The 21,940-nt window shown below is 36.8% G+C and overlaps 2 protein-coding genes across 8 annotated transcripts in view; one reads left to right on the top strand and one right to left on the bottom strand.

Moving 5' to 3' along the window:
- The window catches only part of LOC127520166 (proto-oncogene DBL), a 20,009-nt gene extending 10,677 nt beyond the window's left edge, over positions 1-9,332 (top strand). The window contains exons 16-27 of the mRNA XM_051908059.1: positions 330-422; positions 591-683; positions 769-894; positions 1,469-1,690; positions 2,087-2,179; positions 2,839-2,917; positions 3,040-3,091; positions 4,000-4,196; positions 4,435-4,541; positions 4,911-5,023; positions 6,106-6,220; positions 7,421-9,332. Coding sequence (XP_051764019.1) covers positions 330-422; positions 591-683; positions 769-894; positions 1,469-1,690; positions 2,087-2,179; positions 2,839-2,917; positions 3,040-3,091; positions 4,000-4,196; positions 4,435-4,541; positions 4,911-5,023; positions 6,106-6,220; positions 7,421-7,435 — 1,305 coding nt within the window. The 3' untranslated portion in view covers positions 7,436-9,332. The remainder of the gene's footprint in view (positions 1-329; positions 423-590; positions 684-768; positions 895-1,468; positions 1,691-2,086; positions 2,180-2,838; positions 2,918-3,039; positions 3,092-3,999; positions 4,197-4,434; positions 4,542-4,910; positions 5,024-6,105; positions 6,221-7,420) is intronic.
- Positions 9,089-21,940, bottom strand: f9b (coagulation factor IXb). Of its 7 annotated transcripts, none has more exons than XM_051908065.1 (8): positions 21,727-21,940; positions 21,047-21,216; positions 20,834-20,858; positions 20,588-20,701; positions 11,049-11,183; positions 10,494-10,798; positions 10,178-10,301; positions 9,089-9,974 (listed from the first exon to the last, which is right to left on the bottom strand). In XM_051908065.1, the coding sequence occupies exons 1-8, from the start codon at positions 21,791-21,793 to the stop codon at positions 9,397-9,399; spliced, it is 1,518 nt and encodes a 505-aa protein (XP_051764025.1). In that variant the 5' UTR covers positions 21,794-21,940; the 3' UTR covers positions 9,089-9,396. The 7 variants fall into 7 exon arrangements, with proteins under 7 accessions (XP_051764025.1, XP_051764026.1, XP_051764023.1 ...); XM_051908066.1 differs by lacking the exons at positions 20,588-20,701; positions 20,834-20,858 and adding exons at positions 11,573-11,686; positions 11,786-11,810; XM_051908063.1 differs by lacking the exon at positions 11,049-11,183 and adding an exon at positions 18,397-18,531 and having other exon boundaries at positions 21,727-21,933.

Below are 21,940 nucleotides of genomic sequence, written 5' to 3'. Positions count from 1 at the left end.
GTCTTTGATTCACTAAAAAGGACCGACTCATAAGAATCATTGGTTCGTAAATTGTTTGTTTGTGACTAGACTGGTCATGTTGGACATTGTTTTTGCATGCAGGCTCTGGTGACATCTCAACAGAAAGAAATTTTTTGCCATTATTTTGTGGTACACTGTCTTTTATTGCACCACATTCAATAGACTGTGAAGTTACATTCACAATTCAGGTAAATATGATTTATTCTGCTGCGGTGCTGAACATTCGGTAGTGACGCCCTAGAAAAGTAGTGTAGGAACCACTGATTTGTGTTCCTTTAACTGTTCTTTTGTAATGAATTGTTTTACAGAAAGAAAATTTTCAGGTCTACAAGCGCTACTGCCAGAACAAACCTCGCTCAGATGCCCTCTGGAGGCAGTGTTCTGATTCAGTCTTCATCCAGGTATTGATGTGGATATGTTTTAGAATTCACACATCCATACAATAACAATTGATTGAAATGATTACAATAAACAGCACACAGATATCTATAGGCATAGATAGTGATTAGTGGAATGGTTTATATCCTGTTATGAGTTTTAAATATTTTACTTTCTGTTTTCTTATGTAGGAGTGCAAAAGGAAGTTGGATCATAAACTAGGGCTGGACTCATATTTGCTCAAACCTGTTCAGCGTTTAACCAAGTACCAGCTTCTTCTTAAGGTGCTTAACCAAAACAAACCAAATACAAATTTTAATTTTTTTTTAATGTCTATTTTCACTTAAAGTTTCCTGTCTCTTTGATTAGGAACTACTCAAGCACAGCTCAAACTCACAGTATGCATCTGAGCTGCAGGGGGCGCTAAATGCCATGCTGGATCTCCTCAAGTCTGTCAATGACTCCATGCATCAAATTGCCATCACTGGTTATGAGGTGTGGCTAACAAATGAGAATGGAGACAGGAGGAATATTAAAGTGTGCCTATTGTGCTATTTTAAAGGTTCCTACTTTTGTTTTGAAGGTCTCCTACAATATGTTTACATGCATCCAAACAGCATCACCTCTTTTATCACAGTGTCCGAAACGGGTCGATCAAGGACTCGTTCTCTCTAATCCCCGCCTTACCGAGAGCCTACTCTGCTCTGATTGGTCAGATGGCCCAGTCTGTTGTGATTGGTCAACCGCTTACAGCCCGTGTCAGAAATGAAACGCACATTACCATATCTGAATTTCAGCTCCAGATGCTTCCTCAACACTTGACACACAGTGATACGAACGATGGCGTTGGTTTTATTTTTACTCTGCAGATCTTTTAGATTCACAAACAGCTATTTTACACACTACATGAAAGGTAATATCCAAAAAAGCATAATGGGGCACTTTAATGTTTACCGAAACTGAGTCAGTCAAATATGTTTTTGTTATTAGAATATGGCCTACAATTAACTTTAAAAGTGCTGCTTTTTACATTCCTACATTTGATTTTCTACGTGTTCTTTGTATCTAGGGTGAATTGAGTGACCTGGGTCACGTCCTTATGCAGGGCTCCTTCAACGTCTGGATCAACCATAGGAAAGGCCCAACTCGCATGAAGGACATGGCTCGCTTTAAACCCATGCAAAGGCATCTGTTTCTTCATGAAAGAGCTCTGCTTTTCTGCAAGAAGAGAGAGGAGAGTGGAGAGGGACATGATCGGACAGCCTCTTACAGCTTCAAACACTGCCTGATGGTGAGAGAGAGCGAGAGACCAACCTATTTGGCATTTAAATATTTATTTTGTCAGAATGCATGACTACTTTTGAATGACCATCAACGTAGAAAGATGATTTTGGCAGCCAGATGGTGCAGTTACCACATCCACCATGCAGCTAACCAGCCAACTTTGACCTGCTTTCTACATTTAAACCATTTTTGAGCATGTTGTGTTGCACTGATGTTGAGGTTAAGCACGTATTTGTTTATTCCAGTCCTATTTTAAGTGTGCTCAAAGAGATTGACGTTTTTATGAAAGGGGTTTTAGGCTTAACTCAAATTCCATTGGCAGTTTAAAAACCCACAAGGTTATTAAAACACTGCATTACTGAATTTCCAAGTGAGATCTTTGACCCCTCTGTTTCATTTGCAGATGAGTGCTGTTGGTATCACAGAAAACATCAAAGGGGATGTAAAGAAGTTTGAAATTTGGTACAACGGAAAGGAGGAGGTGTATGTTGTTCAGGTGAGTCATTTATCAAGGTTAAAACTCCACAGAATGCAATGGATAAAAAGTTACAAGTGCCTCTGTCATCACTTACTAACGCCTCTTCAATGCCTCCTCGCTGATGGGGATATCTCAAAAATCGCTTGTTCACAGTGAACATTAATGTCAAGTCCTGAATACAAATTTGTTTGTAGAACTTGCAGAACTAAATAATATGTGGGTTTTTGGATATACTTCAGAAGAATTAGCCATTTTTTAGACAGATTTCATTTACACTGTGGTCTAAGAGTCATGAGATCACATTTAAAATAAGTGATTCAAAAGATATTTTAAAACTGGAAATAAGAAAAAGGTTTTAGGTTTTAATGTATATATATATATATATATATATTTTTTTTTTTACTAAACTTTACTAAACTTAAAATGATTACTAAAATCAATATGATGATAATATAACTTGTAATAAAAAATAAATAAATAGAATAAAAGTATTTAAAATATAAAATATTACATTCAAATATATAAAAATCAGATATGAATAAATGATATAACATTTTATATATAAAATAAATGAATTATAACAATGTAAATAAATATTAAATAAGAAAAGCATTCACTAGTGGCCTCATTTGTGTGTAAAAATCTTATCTGTATCTTGTAATTGTTTTATTTTGCAGGCTCCAACAGTAGATGTGAAGATTGCATGGCTCACTGAGATTAGAAAAATCCTCAACAATCAGCAAAAGATTGACAAAGGTTCCTACATTGCATTTCCGTTTCTGTTAAAATCGGTGTTTAATGTTTTCAATTTTGAACTGGTATGTCTTGGTTAAATCAGTCTTGTTTAGTGAGTCAGTCTCTGCTTTTCTCTTTCTCAGGTGATGCTCAACCGTATAGTGAGCAGCCATTATTCCCACCATTGGGCGACAGGTGATCCTCACTGTATTCCCATAACCCGTCACATTGCTTTTGCAATCTCTTCTATAGCATGGATGTAAAATGTGTAAATCAACATCTGAATATGAAAGCATTTGAAATTTAGCACTATAATCAACAGGTTTTATCAAGCAGTGCTGCCTTATGTAAATCACCTTCATAAATACTGTATGCTTTGAGCCCATCTGCATGATGGATATAGTCCTAATCTGTATCATACTGGCATGAAAAACACTCTTGATCTCCTCATTTTTGAAACCTATTTGATGGAAACATTTGGCTTGGACTTTGGAGAGCCAAATGTAAAATGCTATTTGCAGTAAATGACTGTTTAATAAGCATTATGGACTATTTTCAGACATTTAGTGTGAAAAGAAGAATCCTAATCTAGTCTTAATGTAATTTTAGTCTAGTCATGGGCTAATTAATTGGCTAAAGTGCAAGTTTTGATTATTTTGATGTAACATTTAGGATTATTTTTGAAGTGACACACACACACACACACACTTCACCCTAAATGAATGCTATGTATATTTGTAATAAATAATAATAGTAAAAAACATAATTACGTTTGGGAAGTCATTTGCAGCACATAGTACTTTATATTTGATTTTCAAAACAATTTCTTTGAATGTCATGTTGTTCAGTGGAACAGGATTGGAGTCAATATCATGTCAACTCAGCTAATATTGAATGTTTACTGAAATTCAATTTACTGACTTTAAAATTACACTCATATAATTAATTCTGAGTTTATTTAGCATTTTTTTACTGTTGGCTACTGACTGCAGTCCTGTTCAAGAATATTCTGTTTGTGACGATGTTTGATGGTTGTTGTTGTTTTTGCCCTGTGTTTTTTTGATGCCCTTTTTTTCCTGTCGGTTCATCGGTTGGTGGGTCAGTGTGAGGCATATGTCCGTGTGCATGCCCTGGAGTTCCACACAGATCACTGGCTGCTCAGGTTGTTTTGATGTCCTTCCTCACAGCAAGCTCCAGGGGGCGTCGGTCAGCTCAGAGGACACCGATTCAGGCCGTGTGAGTCCGGTTCTGACAGACCCAGTCATCATTTCCCCACGTCCCCGCCACCACAATCGTCGCAGTGAGTCAGAGGCTGTGGGAAGGCCATTTTCATTGGAATTTAGTCTGGTTGATAGGTGCAGGAAAATTTACTATGCTATCTAACATAATGGGTTTTTGAAATGGGATTTTTAATATGTAATATGTAAATTGTGGTACATTCATTTGCATGAAATTGAATCACATTATTGCAATGCATGAAAAATTTACAATCCACATGGTGGGAATGTCAGTATGGTTCGGCTGGTTGTGGGTTGCAGGCTGGCCTGGGACTTCTCAGTCAGTGGACATCTGTGAGGGTCTGGAGGACTGGACCACTGACCTCTCAAACATCTCTGACTCTGATGAAGAAGACGATGTGCTGCTGGTGAGCTTGAACCTTTAGATATCGCTCAGATTCACAGTTATTTTCAGAGGGACATCGCAAAAACATTGTATTGCTGATGAACGAATTCCCTTCATTATTCTCAGACCACTGTATTTTATTTTATTTTTTAAAGGGTTTATTTAGTTGTAATTGGATTTAGCCAGTGGCCATTTTGTTTATTGTTATGGCCAAGCCCAACCCTGAATATTGCTTCAATTTTGTTTTTGGTGAATCTGAAAGAAATATGGTTGTAACATTTGGGGGGATCTTTTCATTGAAACCAGGTTTCAACGATGAAGGATTTTGGTTTTATATAGTCTGTATGATTTGCTTTGACCTTGTATTATGCTGGTTTGTTTGTTTTTTTAGGTTCCTGGAAGGTACAGAGCAATGTTGGATCACTTAAAGTGTGGCAAGGATGATGTAATAATCAAATCTGGTGACGTCATTCACGTGCTGCAGGAGAGTGCAATGGGGCTTTGGTGAGTAATTTTCCATTTTTAATTTATGCTTAAGTTGCAATAGACTTTTATTCTCTATTGTGACGTATATCCGAGTGAAATTGCTTCTCAAACAAGAAATAATGTAAGGCATAGTGTTGCCAGATTGGGTTAACGATTTCCAGCCCAAAAGCTCTCCAAAACCCGCCCAAAACATTCATTGGTCATGGCAATCAAGGTTTATAAGGATGACAAAATAACATTATAAAAATGAATCAATTTCCCTGCCAGGAGAACAATACAACAGGAAAATGGATCAAAACAAATACAGTAAAGGAAAATGAGCAAAAATGACAAAAATGTTTCACCCAAACAGGTAGAAACTGTTAAAGTATGTCAAATATTTGCAAACGGCAGTCAAGAAATTAACAGACTTTAACCCTCACACCATAAAAGACGAAAATGTCATTCATGTTCAAAAAATGAACAGCAAAAATAATATGCTTACCTTTGTGTTGTGCTTTAATATTCCATAAAAAAAAACAAAAATTGTCCATTTTGTTTTCATGTTGACTTTAAGTGCACCAAAAAATATAAGCCATGCTCTGATCTTATGATTCTGGTCGATGTTAATATTAAGCTGATCATTTTATGGCTCATAACTATTAAAATACTACTTTGTCTAAATAAATAATTAAATACTGAACTCAAAAACACTAAACTTAAAATCAGTATTTTTAAATGCTACATGTGAATTTAAGCATCACAACTTTATAATGTACAGCATGAAAAAGGATAATCATTTTGAGATTACACTTAACAGTGTATATAATAAATATATTAAAATCTTTTAATATCTTCCATTAATCCATATGGTACCAAATACTGATTTATTGTGCATCCCTAAATAATATATTTTTACAAAACACCACCTACATGCTTTTGCCTATTTAAGACTTAATAATTATTAATAATATTTGGTTCCAAAATGCTAATATATGGTATAGAACGTTGATTTATTACTCTCAGGACGAGAACATATTAAATCATTCTGAATCACTAGTTACGCAACAAGCCTCAGTCTAATTAAGTTAATGATCAATATCATGCTGTAATTCCCACAGGCATGTTAAGAATTTGACTCGTGGAGGTGAAGGAAAACTCCCTGTAGATACACTTCTGAGAATGCTGGGAGATGCAGGCAGAAGTCCCTCCATTAGGTCGGGAGGTGGATTTGTGGTGAGTAAACTCTATAGGCCTAATGATTTTTGTCACTTCCTGCTTACAAGTAGTGTAATTGATGTTAGAAACTATAAACTATACTCTAAATACTCTAAATTAATTTATGCAGCTTACATGTTGTTGTCACTTGTTATACATGCTATACTTACATAAAAATATGTTGAAAATTTTATTTTAAAGGGGTCATGACATGGGTTTTTTTTATTATATGTTTCTTGAGGTTAAAAAAAAAACACCAAAAATATATGAACAAAAATATATCTGACCCTCTGTCTGAAATTATCCGTTTTTAAGGTGCGGCTCCTTTAAGGCTTGTCAGTGAATGGCCACTGTTATGATTGGCTAACATCATTGCATAGGAAATGCCCACTCGCTATTGAAGGAGAGTAAGTGTTTTGAAAACATTATCCATATAAAACTGTCATGTACAGACAAAGCATTATGAAATCATGTACTTACAGACAGTTTGTGATGCAGCTGCAGATCCAATACAGTCGGCTGCTTCATCTTTCAATGAAAGTTTCTTTGCAAACTCTCTATTACACTGTGAAAAAAAATGCTCTGAACATTCTGACGTGATCCAGGACGCCATTAAAATAAACCATCCACTTGTTTCCAACGCTGGGATCCTTAAGAAGTCTGTAAAGAGACGCAAATGAGCTGTTTAAACAGGACACGTCAAAACAAACGTTCTTTTACTCTTTCATTTGCCCCGTTGTCAGCAGACTCAAGCTCGTGGACTGTCACAAACTGAACAATGGGTTCTTTTTGACTCAACGCGACGCTCAGTGTAGGCAAATGTCAGCCGTTAAGTGACTGAATGCCAGTGGGCGGGGCCTATGGTGTGATGATGGATAACTATTTGTCAGTGTCTTGCTCTGGAGGCAGTCATATGCAAATGTATTTGCCTGTGTGATGTCACAGATCCCCCCATATCAAAACGAGCTGTTTTTGGAGCTTGATTAAATAAATGCCTTGTTTATAACGAGGAGGACGTTTCAAGCTATGAAACTTGCAGGAGGTTTTAATGGTACAAAGACCTCTTATATGCCAAAAGATCAAGGCAAATTTGATTTCTCATGTCATGACCCCTTTAACGAGACAAACTGATTCAATTTTATCAGACATGAGCATATACTGTGCTGTACTGCAGTAGAATCTTTTCTTTATCTAAAGCACTTCGATATTGTCTCATAGGTACGAGAAATATAAACAGCAGGAAGCCCAGCAACACCTAAGTACATAAACCACATGTACACAAAGCTCCCACCATGTGACAACCCTAAAGGCCATTACTCTCATTCAGGACTGAGCCCTGTCACGCCAAACTGACACACACAAACAAACACAAAGTCAGGAAAACAGAGCCGCCTAGTCAAGAGAAAGTTTCCATCTGCCATCAGTGGAGATTGTGGATTATGTTGGATTTAAAGACAAAAAGAGACACCATCTACAACAATACAGTGTGACAATAAAAGGAGCTTTGTGAAGCACAAACTTTACACTGATCCACTTCATCCCTGGAAGGTACTATCACCATACTGTGCCATAACACATGATATGAAACATGTATTTGTGTAGTTAGAACAGTATTTCATTGTATTTTAAAGCAGGAAAGTTTTTAGCATGGCGTGTACACTGACCTGTGAGAACAGATGGGTACGGTGGTTGGACACTTGTTTTAAAAAGCCATTTTAATGCTGGAATAGATACTAGTGCTACAGTGAATGAAAGATGAAAGCTCACATCAGTATCTAGTCTATGTGCCAAAATCTAACATTCCATTTCCAAACGTACCAGGTTGATCTTAATTCTTCTTTTTTTTTTTATTATTCTGGCTTTGCTTTGGCATCAAAACATGCTGCTTACCTTCAGATGATCCTGTGTTTATATTCATATTTACTTTAAGTCAGATTAAATATGGCTGTTCTGGGCTATTTAGCACATCTTTTTAGTTTTCAAAGTGTTTTACATGGGATTACTGTAGAAGTAGCATGATTCATTTGTAAATATTTTGTTTTAAAATTCATTTTTCAGCACATCCACCACCATATTTGGGTCAGTTTTTGTCACTGAAATAAAACTGTGCTTGGTGGTATACATCATCATAATGTCCACTGTAAGCTTGTCCATTCCATTATTTTTTTTTATTGTTCTCCCTGTCCCTTCCTGCATTCACGATGTGCACTTAACTTTGTTAACCGCCTAGAATCTGTTGAGGTGAATGTGCAAGATGTCAACTATTTCACTAGTTAGCCTCATTAAAAACTAGAATGAATAAATACATAACCGTTCAAAAGTTTGGGGTCAGTAAGATTTTTTTTTAAATTTAAAAATTAATAATTTAATCCAGCAAGGATGCTGATCAAAAGTAGAAGTTAAGACATTGATAATGATTTCTATTTTTAAAAAATGCTGGTCTTTTAAATTTTCTATTCATCAAAGAATGTATCAATATATCACTGTATCACGGTTTCCACAAAAATATTAAGCAGCACAACTGTTTTCAATACTGATAATATAAGAAATGTTTCTTGAGCATCAAATCAGCATATTAGAATGATTTCTGAAGGATCATGTGACACTGAAGAGTAATGGCTGCTGAAAATTCAGCTTGGCCATCACAGGAATAAATTACATTTTTAAAATATATTAAAACAGTTGTTTTAAATTATAATAATATTTTACAATGTTACTATTTGTACTGTATTGTTAAAAAAAAAACAGCCTTGATGAGCATAGGATTTCTTTTAAAAAATATCAAAAAATTTAAAAAATCTTACCAACCCCACAATTTTGAAAGGTTGTGTAAGTGCATGTCATAAAGTTAAAAAGGGGAAGAAGAAAAGGCAGAAGAAAAACAGATGTGGTCTGAATGAGTTTCATGTGTACTTCAGTTTGAAGGACATTTCTTAAAGCCATACACTTCTGGTGTATAATATGTACAGAGACGAAAGTAACCTCATACTTATTTGTGGTACTGTATATCATGTATGAAAATAATTTCAGTAGATGTACAAGCACAAAGTATAAGATGGTAAACTATATTTTCTTGATTGTTACAGGATGTTTGTTGAATGATGACTAGTAAATATCATCTGTACAGAAATGTCTGTGAGCTCTAATTCATTCCAACATGTATTTTTCTTCAAAACAAATCTGGAATTCAAACTCTATCGACCACTATTGGACATTTGTCCTGTTCTGATCCCAGTAACGTTACTTATCCAGTTCATATATTTTGAGATGCGGGTGTAGATGCCATACTTTCCCTCTTTGGCGCACTCTTCACCCCAGCTGACGATGCCCGTGAGGAACCATGTGTTCTGAAAGAGGGTGGCATGGGGTCCTCCACTGTCTCCCTGACAGGAATCCTTGCGTACCGTACTGTAACCGGCACAGAACATGAAGCGGGTGATGGCGTAGGTGCTGCTGCCTTTGCACTCTGTCCGGTCCACGTAGGGGAGCTCTACTTTCTGAAGTGTTTTGGATTCGATGCCCCCGTGCCGTAGCCTTCCCCAGCCACTCACCAGGGAGTTTTGCGCGTTCTTGAGCAGGTTCTCTGTGAAGTCTTTAGAGCCCAGGCAGATGGGCAGGGCGTAGTCTGAGAATTTGACGGGTCCCTTGAGCTTCAACAGGGCGATGTCATGATTGTAAAGACTCTGTTGAGAGTTGTAATGTGGATGGATATGCCACTCCGCTACAGTGTGTTCACTCTCTTTTCCCTCCTCCATTGAGATATCATGTTCCCCTAAAGAAATATGTTAACTAATTTACAATATGCATGACATCACATCACATTTGCCCTGAAAGACAAAACTGTTGATTAAATAAAAATAAATAAAAATAAATGAGTTAATAAAATAAATAATATATAAACAGAGACGTAGACAAGACGTAGTGTTAGTAGTAGTAATAGTAATAATAATGATTTCAGTGTAGTTGGTCTCTCACCCACTCTGATGAAGAAAGATCCCCAGTTTCCTTCAACACAGTGGGCAGCTGTAATGACCCATTCTTCACTGAGAAGAGAGCCTCCACAAAATACAACCTTATTCACCTTTTCCATAAAAACTACCTGCCAGAGAGAAAAAGACAGTCAATTTCCCTCAGGATTGATATTACGGTTTTTATTGTAATGTCCTCCATATAACATTCTATTCTGTTGATTTTTTTTGACACAAACCAGAGAAAATTATACCAGCCCTGCTTCATAAGGTGAGAAGCAATCTTAAGAATGTTTTATTTACACACACAGTTCATTACTTACCTGCCAGGGAATCTCCCCTGGTGTTGCTTCATTGCCTCCTACAATGCGATGTTTATTGTTTGTTGCATTTTTGGTAGTTGGTAGAGTAGAAAAGAATGGGGAGGAGCTGTTGTCCAGTGTAGGTTGAAGTGTGCTAGTGCTGTTCACTTCAGGGGAATCTGTAAGACTGGACTCCGTCACATTGTGTTCTGTTGTATTGACGTGATTGACAAAGTGATTTTGATTTCCATTCTCAGCACCGATAAAGGACCTCGAGTCAAGAGTTTCAGCAATACTCTTTCCAAGACGTCCACATGGGTATTGCCCTATAAAGATGCAAGTAGATGAATTAAGAGCAAGATCTAATAAACAAACCAACCCAAGCATCTGCTAAAACATGCAATCAAATTCCTTAAATGAAAATGGTATTCAAAATACACTACTTTATAGGATGAAAGGTCATACTGCACAATATAAGAAAAGCTTTGAGCTTGAAATACAGTTTGTGTTCCAGTGAAAATACAGTGACTTAATGCAGATAAATGGCATGCAATAAGTGGGAATAGATTCCAGTACCTGTAGGTTCACATGTCCTGTCGTCCAGAGCCAATCTGTAACCCTCGGCACAGTCACACACTGCTCCATAAATTTGATCCACAATGCAGAAGTGCATGCAGCCTCCATTATTTACATGACACTGTTTTGCCATCTCTGCACCAGACCAAACCATGAAACATGAAACAAGATTTTAGCAGAGGAAGATCTTAAGAGTAACTAAAGCAGGTTAAGAATTTCTTTTTGACAAAGTACTGAGATAAAAAAAAAAAAAAAAAAAAAAAAAAAAAATATATATATATATATATATATATATATATACACACACACACACACACACATATATATGTGTGTGTTGTTTTCAATATGTATTTAAATTATTAAATTATATTTATTTATTTTAAATTACATTTAGAAAAATTCTTTATATATATATATATATATATATATATACATTCAATAAAATATAAAATAAGACCATATTTTGACATATTTTTTAAATAAATTATGTTGTCTTAAATAGAAGACATAATGCCAAATCTTACCTAACTCACAGTTCCTCCCACTAAAGCGGGTTGGACACCAGCAGGTATATGTATTCATACCATCCTCACATCTTCCACCATTCTGACAGGGAGATGACTGACACTGGTCTCCATCTGAAAGAGGAGAGGCCATGATAATGTATAATGAACACACAGAAATACAGATTCAGGATCAGTGTTCTACATAGCACATACATCAATATTTGTACTCACCCATATAAGTGGCCCAGAATTTCATCTGAAACAGAGTTTGAAAAGTTTTAAACTCACAAAGAGAGAGTCCTAAAAATGTTCTTATGAAATAAACATAGTTACTAGTTACAAACAAACATAGTAAACATAGTTACATAGATTAGTTAGTTACAACTAGTTATAAACATAGTAAACATAGTTACATAGATACTCACGGTTTGCTCATGGTCTTCAAAGAACTCTCTGGCCTCCTCTAGATTGCAGCGCTCTTCGATACATTCCCTTTCCAAGTTATCCGCCTTCAACTCCTCAAACATACCTGAGTTAAAGCGTTTTTGTCTCTTCAGAAGAGACCCCGCCAGCTCCCTCGGCAGAAACACTGAAGCTACACGCACAACAGAGACACACTGAGAATTCACAAACGTCAAGATCTATTTTTGGGACACAGATGAAGTTGTCTACAAACACTGAATATTTGGCAAGGGAATATTGTTTTACTTTGAAAGGCTTTTTGTGCTGAATTTGAACAGCTATTTAAGTCAGAAGCAAAGACTTAATTTCAGTTCCACCATGATAAGAATGATTTGACAATTGATTTTTGGTTTCCTTTATGGTTTCCAACAACACAAAACATGAAAAGGCTTCTGGTGTTAACCAGTTTCTCTTTTTACTTACTCTAATTAGTTATTGCACAAGGTTTTCACATTTCAAAAGACTACATGTTACATAAAAATTCTTTGACCATTAGAACATATTTTTTGACCTATATTATATCGAATAGAATTTTGACAACTTAGTGTTTCATTATAATTTTAAATATTTCTTTATTGAAGTGTGTGTTAAATGGTTTCCAGGAACATACATAAACAAAATTAAAATAATGTTAACATACCTTCAGATGTTAGCCAAGTTTCAAGCAGCAAAATGCATGTCCAAATAATGGGATAAATCTTCACCATTTTCTCTATGATGATTTCCCCCTCAGGCAGAAATCTCTCCCAACAGTCCAAATACATTCATGATCTGCTCCAAAGTTCAGGACATATCTGTTTGCACTGCATGCAAACAGATATCTCATCCGGTGGGTGTTTTTTCTTTTTTTCTTTTCTTTTTTCAGCCTGCACCTGCAGTGTTTGTGGGTCATTTTCCCTGCATTTTACCATTTATACCTGTAAAGCAGTTTGTAGTGTCATGAGAAAACGTCCCAATGTTGTCACACTTCAGACTTCCTAACATAAAGGTATGAATATATAATATGTGGATTATATAATCCCTTTGGATGATTATATTTGTATGGATACCCATTCACATGCCTGAGTCATTTCTGTCTTTTATTTTTTATTTTTTGCTGAGTCAGAGAACTCGGTTTAGACTTGGGACCCAGCAAATATTGACAAGACTTGGCTGACTAATACTGAAAATACTAAAAAAATTACAATTAATACTGAGTTTATTTAGCTTTTTTTTTTTTTTTACTGTTGGCTACTGACTGCAGTCCTGTTCAAGAATATCCTGTTTGTGACGACGTTTGATGGTTGTTGTTGTGTTTTTGCCCTGTGTTTTTTTTATGCCATTTTTTCCTCAACGGTTCATCATTTTTGGGTGAACTAACCCTTTAAGTCATTAAACGGTAACTCTCATTACCGTTATATTTACAAAGAGCCTTCGTGTTATTTCCCACCACAGGTGTAATCCACGTTTTGAGAGGGTCGTTCTCCCACTTTTTACTGTAGCTACAACTTATATTTATGCCATTTTGGCATAGCGATTGTAACCCAGAGTGATTATGTAACTGGTGTGAATAATTTATTGATTTAGTCTGATTTGTTTTGTTTATTTCCTTCCGTATTTGTATTATTATTATTTTATTTTTTCCTTCTCTTTAGATTGGTTTATTAATGCTTTATATTTTCTACATTTGTAATAAGATTGGTTTAATGAACTTCACAAAATTTTGTTCATAAGTTATGAGAATGTAACGCTAAGGGTAGCGGAACTTTTCTTTGGGAATTTGTTCGGGGAGGGAACGTTCGGTGGAACACACCTGCGGGGTTTCCTCTTGTACGACATGCGATTGCCTCAGTCTACCTGGGTATGAGGCCGATGATGCATGTGCCTCCCTGCAAAATATTCTGTGTGTACCAGAGAGGGAGAAGCTGTCGCCCCGTTGCTCCACTGATTATTTACCCTAATTACAGATTGAGTAAAGTGCTGAATCTCACCGAGTGGTTGTGTGGTCCTTGTGTATGTGAGGGTGACCGGTCCCCAGACACGCTACAATTACAAATAGAAATAAGAATAAGGAAAAAATGGTAAGCCAGAGAGGTTACTAAAAAAAGAGAATAGTAAATTAATAACTGAATTCATAAATGCAAAGTTAAAACTTTTCATAAATGATCAAAAAGGTCAAACTCGTCTGTTGGAGTTTGTTGGGTCGGTGTGATACCCCTGTTGGCGTCTGTTGGCATTGGTCGGAATCTGTTTTTACCCGACTGAACATGTTTAATCGGCGTTTGTTGGGTCGTGGAATGTCTGAGCAGTGTGAACAGTTTTCCAACAAACGTCAACAAACTCTGACCTGGCCGCAAACCGCCATGACGATGAGGCAAGTCCCCTGCAAAAACAGCTGTTTGATCGCGCCCGCGCACACACAACAAATCACTTTAAACGTGACATCGCAGCTTGTTCATTATAAAAAATAAAATACAGTTAAAAAAAAAAAACATATAAAAGGTACAATACTCCGTAGTGCAATCCGTGCCATTCAGCAATAGCACTGCTCCACTTCACCGAAAGAGAGAGGTATAACCACCATGAGAGCAACGCAGGTTTACCTTCAGTTTCGTTTCAAATTAATTCGTTTTGGCTTGTTTAACTACATGGTTGTATAGGCCTATGGGTCACGTAAATAAAAAGGGTCGCGCTAAAAAAAAATGTTTAAAAACCGGTGTATACCAACCGCAACGCAATAGGTTGCGATCAGATCGATGGCTACAGCGCTTCGGATTTCAGGTTAGTATTTTTGTTTTGCCTCAATACTTTAATACAATGGAAATATATATGATACTATATTATTAATATAATAAACTTGCCTGACAATATTGTTAACATGGTTACACGTCTGTGTGGAATTTTCCCAGTCAGACTTGACTCTCTGTGACTCGTTTGTCGGTGTTTGTTGGGGCAGTGTGAACATGACAGTTTTTTCTCATAGAATTCTAAATCCACCGGCCACCTTCTTCGTTGGCGTTTGTTGGCGTTTACGTCCACTTAAGCCATAACCGACTGTATTTACGTGAGATACTCCACACGATGGACATTTTGACAACTATGTGTGCATTTGACCATTCAGGCGCGAGGAGAACTGGGATCGCGCGCAAGAAAGAGAGAGAGCGCGCGCGCTTCTGGTCTGTGTCATTCAGCTCGATTCCGCCTTCACTAATCGATAACGAATTGTGATTGAAAGCATGCAGTTCGCAATGTGTCGGTTGTCATCATTAATTTTGAAGTATTTCCACATCTCTGAGGCTGACATTGTTTCTGCTGCTGCCGCCGGTGTCTCTGTCAGTTACGTCACGTGAGGTATCGGTCTTTGGTATCGGGGGTACTTTTATGAGTACAAGTACATGAGCTTGGTATCGGGCCCGATACCGATATCTGTATCGGTGCATCCCTAGTTTATATTCATATTTACTTTATCTTTTTAGTTTTCAAAGTGTTTTACATGGGATTACTGTAGAAGTAGCATGATTCATTTGTAAATAATTTGTTTTAAAATTCATTTTTCAGCACATCCACCACCATATTTGGGTCAGTTTTTGTCACTGAAATAAAACTGTGCTTGGTGGTATACATCATCATAATGTCCACTGTAAGTTTGTCCATTCCATTATTATTTTTTAACGTTCTCCCTGTCCCTTCCTGCATTCACGATGTGCACTTAACTTTGTTAACCGCCTAGAATCTGTTGAGGTGAATGTGCAAGATGTCAACTATTTCACTAGTTAGCCTCATTAAAAACTAGAATGAATAAATACACAACCGTTTGGGGTCAGTAAGATTTTTTTTAATATTTAAAAATTAATAATTTAATCCAGCAAGGATGCTGATCAAAAGTAGAAGTTACGACATTGATAATGATTTCTATTTTTAAAAAATGCTGGTCTTTTAAATTTTCTATTCATCAAAGAATGTATCAATATATCACTGTATCACGGTTTCTACAAAAATATTAAGCAGCACAACTGTTTTCAATACTGATAATATAAGAAATGTTTCTTGAGCATCAAATCAGCATATTAGAATGATTTCTGAAGGATCATGTGACACTGAAGAGTAATGGCTGCTGAAAATTCAGCTTGGCCAACACAGGAATAAATTACATTTTTAAAATATATTAAAACAGTTGTTTTAAATTATAATAATATTTTACAATGTTACTATTTGTACTGTATTGTTAAAAAAAACTGCCTTGATGAGCATAAGATTTCTTTAAAAAAAAAATCAAAAAATGTAAAAAATCTTACCAACCCCACAATTTTGAAAGGTTGTGTAAGTGCATGTCATAAAGTTAATAGGGGGAAGAAGAAAAGGCAGAAGAAAAACAGATGTGGTCTGAATGAGTTTCATGTGTACTTCAGTTTGAAGGACATTTCTTAAAGCCATACACTTCTGGTGTATAATATGTACAGAGACGAAAGTAACCTCATACTTATTTGTGGTACTGTATATCATGTATGAAAATAATTTCAGTAGATGTACAAGCACAAAGTATAAGATGGTAAACTATTTATTTTCTTGATTGTTACAGGATGTTTGTTGAATGATGACTAGTAAATATCATCTGTACAGAAATGTCTGTGAGCTCTAATTCATTCCAACATGTATTTTTCTTCAAAACAAATCTGGAATTCAAACTCTATCGACCACTATTGGACATTTATCCTGTTCTGATCCCAGTAATGTTACTTATCCAGTTCATATATTTTGAGATGCGGGTGTAGATGCCATACTTTCCCTCTTTGGCGCACTCTTCACCCCAGCTGACGATGCCCGTGAGGAACCATGTGTTCTGAAAGCGGGTGGCATGGGGTCCTCCACTGTCTCCCTGACAGGAATCCTTGCGTACCGTACTGTAACCGGCACAGAACATGAAGCGGGTGATGGCGTAGGTGCTGCTGCCTTTGCACTCTGTCCGGTCCACGTAGGGGAGCTCTACTTTCTGAAGTGTTTTGGATTCGACGCCCCCGTGCAGTAGCCTTCCCCAGCCACTCACCTGGGAGTTTTGCGCGTTCTTGAGCAGGTTCTCTGTGAAGTCTTTAGAGCCCAGGCAGATGGGCAGGGCGTAGTCTGAGAATTTGACGGGTCCCTTGAGCTTCAACAGGGCGATGTCATGATTGTAAACACTCTGTTGAGAGTTGTAATTTGGATGGATATGCCACTCCGCTACAGTGTGTTCACTCTCTTTTCCCTCCTCCTTTGAGATATCATGTTCCCCTAAAGAAATATGTTAACTAATTTACAATATGCATGACATCACATCACATTTGCCCTGAAAGACAAAACTGTTGATTAAATAAAAATAAATAAAAATAAATGAGTTAATAAAATAAATAATACATAAACAGATAACATAAAAATGACAAGACGTAGTAGTAGTAGTAGTAGTAATAATAGTAATAACTAATAATAATGATTTTGTGGCTTTACATGAACAGCTGCATATTAAAATGACAGTGTAGTTGGTCTCTCACCCACTCTGATGAAGAAAGATCCCCTGTTTCCTTCAACACAGTGGGCAGCTGTAATGACCCATTCTTCACTGAGAAGAGAGCCTCCACAAAATACAACCTTATTCACCTTTTCCATAAAAACTACCTGCCAGGGAGAAAAAGACAGTCAGTTTCCCTCAAGATTGATATTACGGTTTTTATTGTAATGTCCTCCATATAATATTCTATTCTGTTGATTTTTTTTTTTTTTTTGACACAAACCAGAGAAAATTATACCAGCCCTGCTTCATAAGGTGAGAAGTAATCTTAAGAATGTTTTATTTACACACACAGTTCATTACTTACCTGCCAGGGAATCTCCCCTGGTGTTGCTTCATTGCCTCCTACAATGCGATGTTCATTGTTTGTTGCATTTTTGGTAGTTGGTAGAGTAGGAAAGAGTGGGGAGGAGCTGTTGTCCAGTGTAGGTTGAAGTGTGCTAGTGCTGTTCACTTCAGGGGAATCTGTAAGACTGGACTCCGTCACATTGTGTTCTGTTGTATTGACGTGATTGACAGAGTGATTTTGATTTCCATTCTCAGCACTGATAAGGGACCTCGAGTCAAGAGTTTCAGCAATACTCTTTCCAAGACGTCCACATGGGTATTGCCCTATAAAGATGCAAGTAGATGAATTAAGAGCAAGATCTAATAAACAAACCAACCCAAGCATCTGCTAAAACATTCAATCAAATTCCTTAAATGAAAATGGTATTCAAAATTCACTACTTTATAGGATGAAAGGTCATACTGCACAATATAAGAAAAGCTTTGAGCTTGAAATACAGTTTATGTTCCAGTGAAAATACAGTGACTTAATGCAGATAAATGGCATGCAATAAGTGGGAATAGATTCCAGTACCTGTAGGTTCACATGTCCTGCCGTCCAGAGCCAATCTGTAACCCTCGGCACAGTCACACACTGCTCCATAAATTTTATCCATAGCGCAGAAGTGCATGCAGCCTCCATTATTTACATGACACTGTTTTGCCATCTCTGCACCAGACCAAACCATGAAACATGAAACAAGATTTTAGCAGTGGAAGATCTTAAGAGTAACTAAAGCAGGTTAAGAATTTCTTTTTGACAAAGTACTGAGATAAAAAGTATATATTTATATTCAATATTTTAAATAACTCTGTCCATTCATGTTGTTTTTTATATATTTAAATTTAAATATTTTAAATTATATTTAGAAAAATTGTGTGAGTGTAGTAGTGAGTGTACAGCTTGTATAACAGTGTAAATTTGCTGTACCCTCAAAATAACTCAACACACAGCCATTAATGTCTAAACCGCTGGCCACAAAAGTGAGTACACCCTTAAGTGAAAATGTCCAAATTGGGCCCAATTAGCCATTTTCTCTCCCCAGTGTCATGTGACTCGTTAGTGTTACAAGGTCTCAGGTGTGAATGGGGAGCAGGTGTGTTAAATTTGGTGTTATCGCTCTCACTCTCTCATACTGGTCACTGGAAGTTCAACATGGCACCTCATGGCAAAGAACTCTCTGAGGATCTGAAAAAAAGAATTGTTGCTCTACATAAAGATGGCGTAGGCTACAAGAAGATTGCCAAGACCCTGAAACTGAGCTGCAGCACGGTGGCCAAGACCATACAGCGGTTTAACAGGACAGGTCCTTCTCAGAACAGGCCTCGCCATGGTCGACCAAAGAAGTTGAGTGCACGTGCTCAGCGTCATATCCAGAGGTTGTGTTTGGGAAATAGACATATGAGTGCTGCCAGCATTGCTGCAGAGGTTGAAGGGGTGGGGGTTCAGCCTGTCAGTGCTCAGACCATACGCCGCACACTGCATCAAATTGGTCTGCATGGCTGTCATCCCAGAAGGAAACCTCTTCTAAAGATGATGCACAAGAAAGCCCGCAAACAGTTTGCTGAAGACAAGCAGACTAAGGACATGGATTACTGGAACCATGTCCTGTGGTCTGATGAGACCAAGATAAACTTATATGGTTCAGATGGTGTCAAGCGTGTGTGGCAGCAACCAGGTGAGGAGTACAAAGACAAGTGTGTCTTGCCTACAATCAAGCGTGGTGGTGGGAGTGTCATGGTCTGGGGCTGCATGAGTGCTGCCGGCACTGGGGAGCTACAGTTCATTGAGGGAACCATGAATGCCAACATGTACTGTGACATACTGAAGCAGAGCATGATCCCCTCCTTTCGGAGACTGGGCCGCAGCACAGTATTCCAACATGATAACGACCCCAAACACACCTCCAAGACAACCACTGCCTTGCTAAAGAAGCTGAGGGTACCTAAACCCTATTGAGCATCTGTTGGGCATCCTCAAACGGAAGGTGGAGGAGCGCAAGGTCTCTAACATCCACCAGCTCCGTGATGTCGTCATGGAGGAGTGGAAGAGGACTCCAGTGGCAACCTGTGAAGCTCTGGTGAACTCCATGCCCAAGAGGGTTAAGGCAGTGCTGGAAAATAATGGTGGCCACACAAAATATTGACACTTTGGGCCCAATTTGGACATTTTCATTTAGGGGTGTACTCACTTTTGTGGCCAGCAGTTTAGACATTAATGGCTGTGTGTTGCGTTATTTTGAGGGGACAGCAAATTCACACTGTTATACAAGCTGTACACTCACTACTTTACATTGTAGCAAAGTGTCATTTCTTCAGTGTTGTCACATAAAAAGATATAATAAAATATTTACAAAAATGTGAGGGGTGTACTACTGTACTGTGAAATACTGTATATATATATATTTGACAAAGTAGATAAAAAGGTATATATTTATACTCATTTTATGACGTTTTTAAATAAATCTGTCTATATATATATGTGTGTGTGTGTGTGTTATTTTTAATATATATTTATATTTATTTATTTTAAATTATATCTAGAAAAATTATATATATATATATATATATATATATATATATATATATATATATATATATATATATATATATATATTCAAAATAAACTATAAAATAAGACAACATATTTTTTAATAAATTATGTTGTCTGAACTAGAAGATATATTGCCAAATCTTATTGTTTATGTGATCATCACAGATCTTACCTAACTCACAGTTCTTCCCACTAAAGCGGGCTGGACACCAGCAGGTATATGTATTCATACCACCCACACATATTCCACTATTCTGACAGGGAGACGACTGACACTGGTCTCCATCTGAAAGAGGAGAGGCCATGATCATCAATACATTATCAATACATTCTGTTATGTTAATGTATAATGAACACACAGAAATAAAGATTCAGCATCAGTGTTCTATATAGCACATACATCAATATTTGTACTCACCCTTATAAGTGGCCCAGAATTTCATCTGAAACAGAGTTTGGAAAGTTTTAAACTCACAAAGAGAGAGTCCTAAAAATGTTCTTATGAAATAAACTTAGTTACTTAGTTAGTTCTTAGTTACTAGTTACAAACAAACATAGTAAACATAGTTACATAGATTAGTTAGTTACAACTAGTTATAAACATAGTAAACATAGTTACATAGATACTCACGGTTTGCTCATGGTCTTCAAAGAACTCTCTGGCCTCCTCTAGATTGCAGCGCTCTTCGATACATTCCCTTTCCAAGTTAGCCGTCTTCAACTCCTCAAACCTACCTGAGTTAAAGCGTTTTTGTCTCTTCAGAAGAGACCCCGCCAGATCCCTCGGCAGAAACACTGAAGCTACACGCACAACAGAGACACACTGAGAATTCACAAACGTCAAGGTCTATTTTTGGGACACAGATGAAGTAGTCTACAAACACTGAATATTTGGCAAGGGAATATTGTTTTACTTTGAAAGGCTTTTTGTGCTGAATTTGAACAGCTATTTAAGTCAGAAGCAAAGACTTCATTTAAATTCCACCATGATAAGAATGATTTGACAATTGATTTTTGGTTTCCTTTATGTTTTCTAACAACACAAAACATGAAAAGGCTTCTGGTGTTAACAAGTTTCTCTCTTTACTTACTCTAATTAGTTATTGCACAAGGTTTTCACATTTCAAAAGACTACATGTTACATAAAAATTCTTTGACCATTAGAACATATTTTTTGACACTATATTATATCGAATAGAATTTTGACAACTTAGTGTTTCATTATAATTTTTTTAATATTTTTTTACTGAAGTGTGTGTTAAATGGTTTCCAGGAACATACATAAACAAAATTAAAATAATGTTAACATACCTTCAGATGTTAGCCAGGTTTCAAGCAGCAAAGTGCATGCCCAAATAATGGGATAAATCTTCACCATTTTCTCTATGATGATTTCCCTTCAGGCAGAAATCTTTCCCAAATCTAAATACATTCATGATCTGCTCTAAAGTTCAGGACATAGCTGTTTGCACTTTATGCAAACAGATATCTCATCTGGTGGGTGTTTTTTCTTTTTTTCTTTTCT

The sequence above is a fragment of the Ctenopharyngodon idella genome, chromosome 10 (genome assembly GCF_019924925.1).
Source record: "Ctenopharyngodon idella isolate HZGC_01 chromosome 10, HZGC01, whole genome shotgun sequence".
Classification (NCBI taxonomy): domain Eukaryota; kingdom Metazoa; phylum Chordata; class Actinopteri; order Cypriniformes; family Xenocyprididae; genus Ctenopharyngodon; species Ctenopharyngodon idella.
Note: the sequence above shows the minus strand (reverse complement) of the source record. Positions and strands in the feature narration are given on the sequence as shown.

What these genes read in the sequence shown, in the direction of transcription:
- f9b (XM_051908060.1), bottom strand. Translation starts at nt 12,780, where the DNA reads ATGTATTTGGACTGTTGGGAGAGATTTCTGCCTGAGGGGGAAATCATC. An exon ending in AACTTGGCTAACATCTGAAG is followed by an intron (nt 12,150 to 12,656) that starts GTATGTTAACAT and finishes TTGTGCGTGTAG; the next exon opens with CTTCAGTGTTTCTGCCGAGG. An exon ending in ATCTTTCTTCATCAGAGTGG is followed by an intron (nt 9,975 to 10,177) that starts GTGAGAGACCAA and finishes ATATTTCTTTAG; the next exon opens with GGGAACATGATATCTCAATG.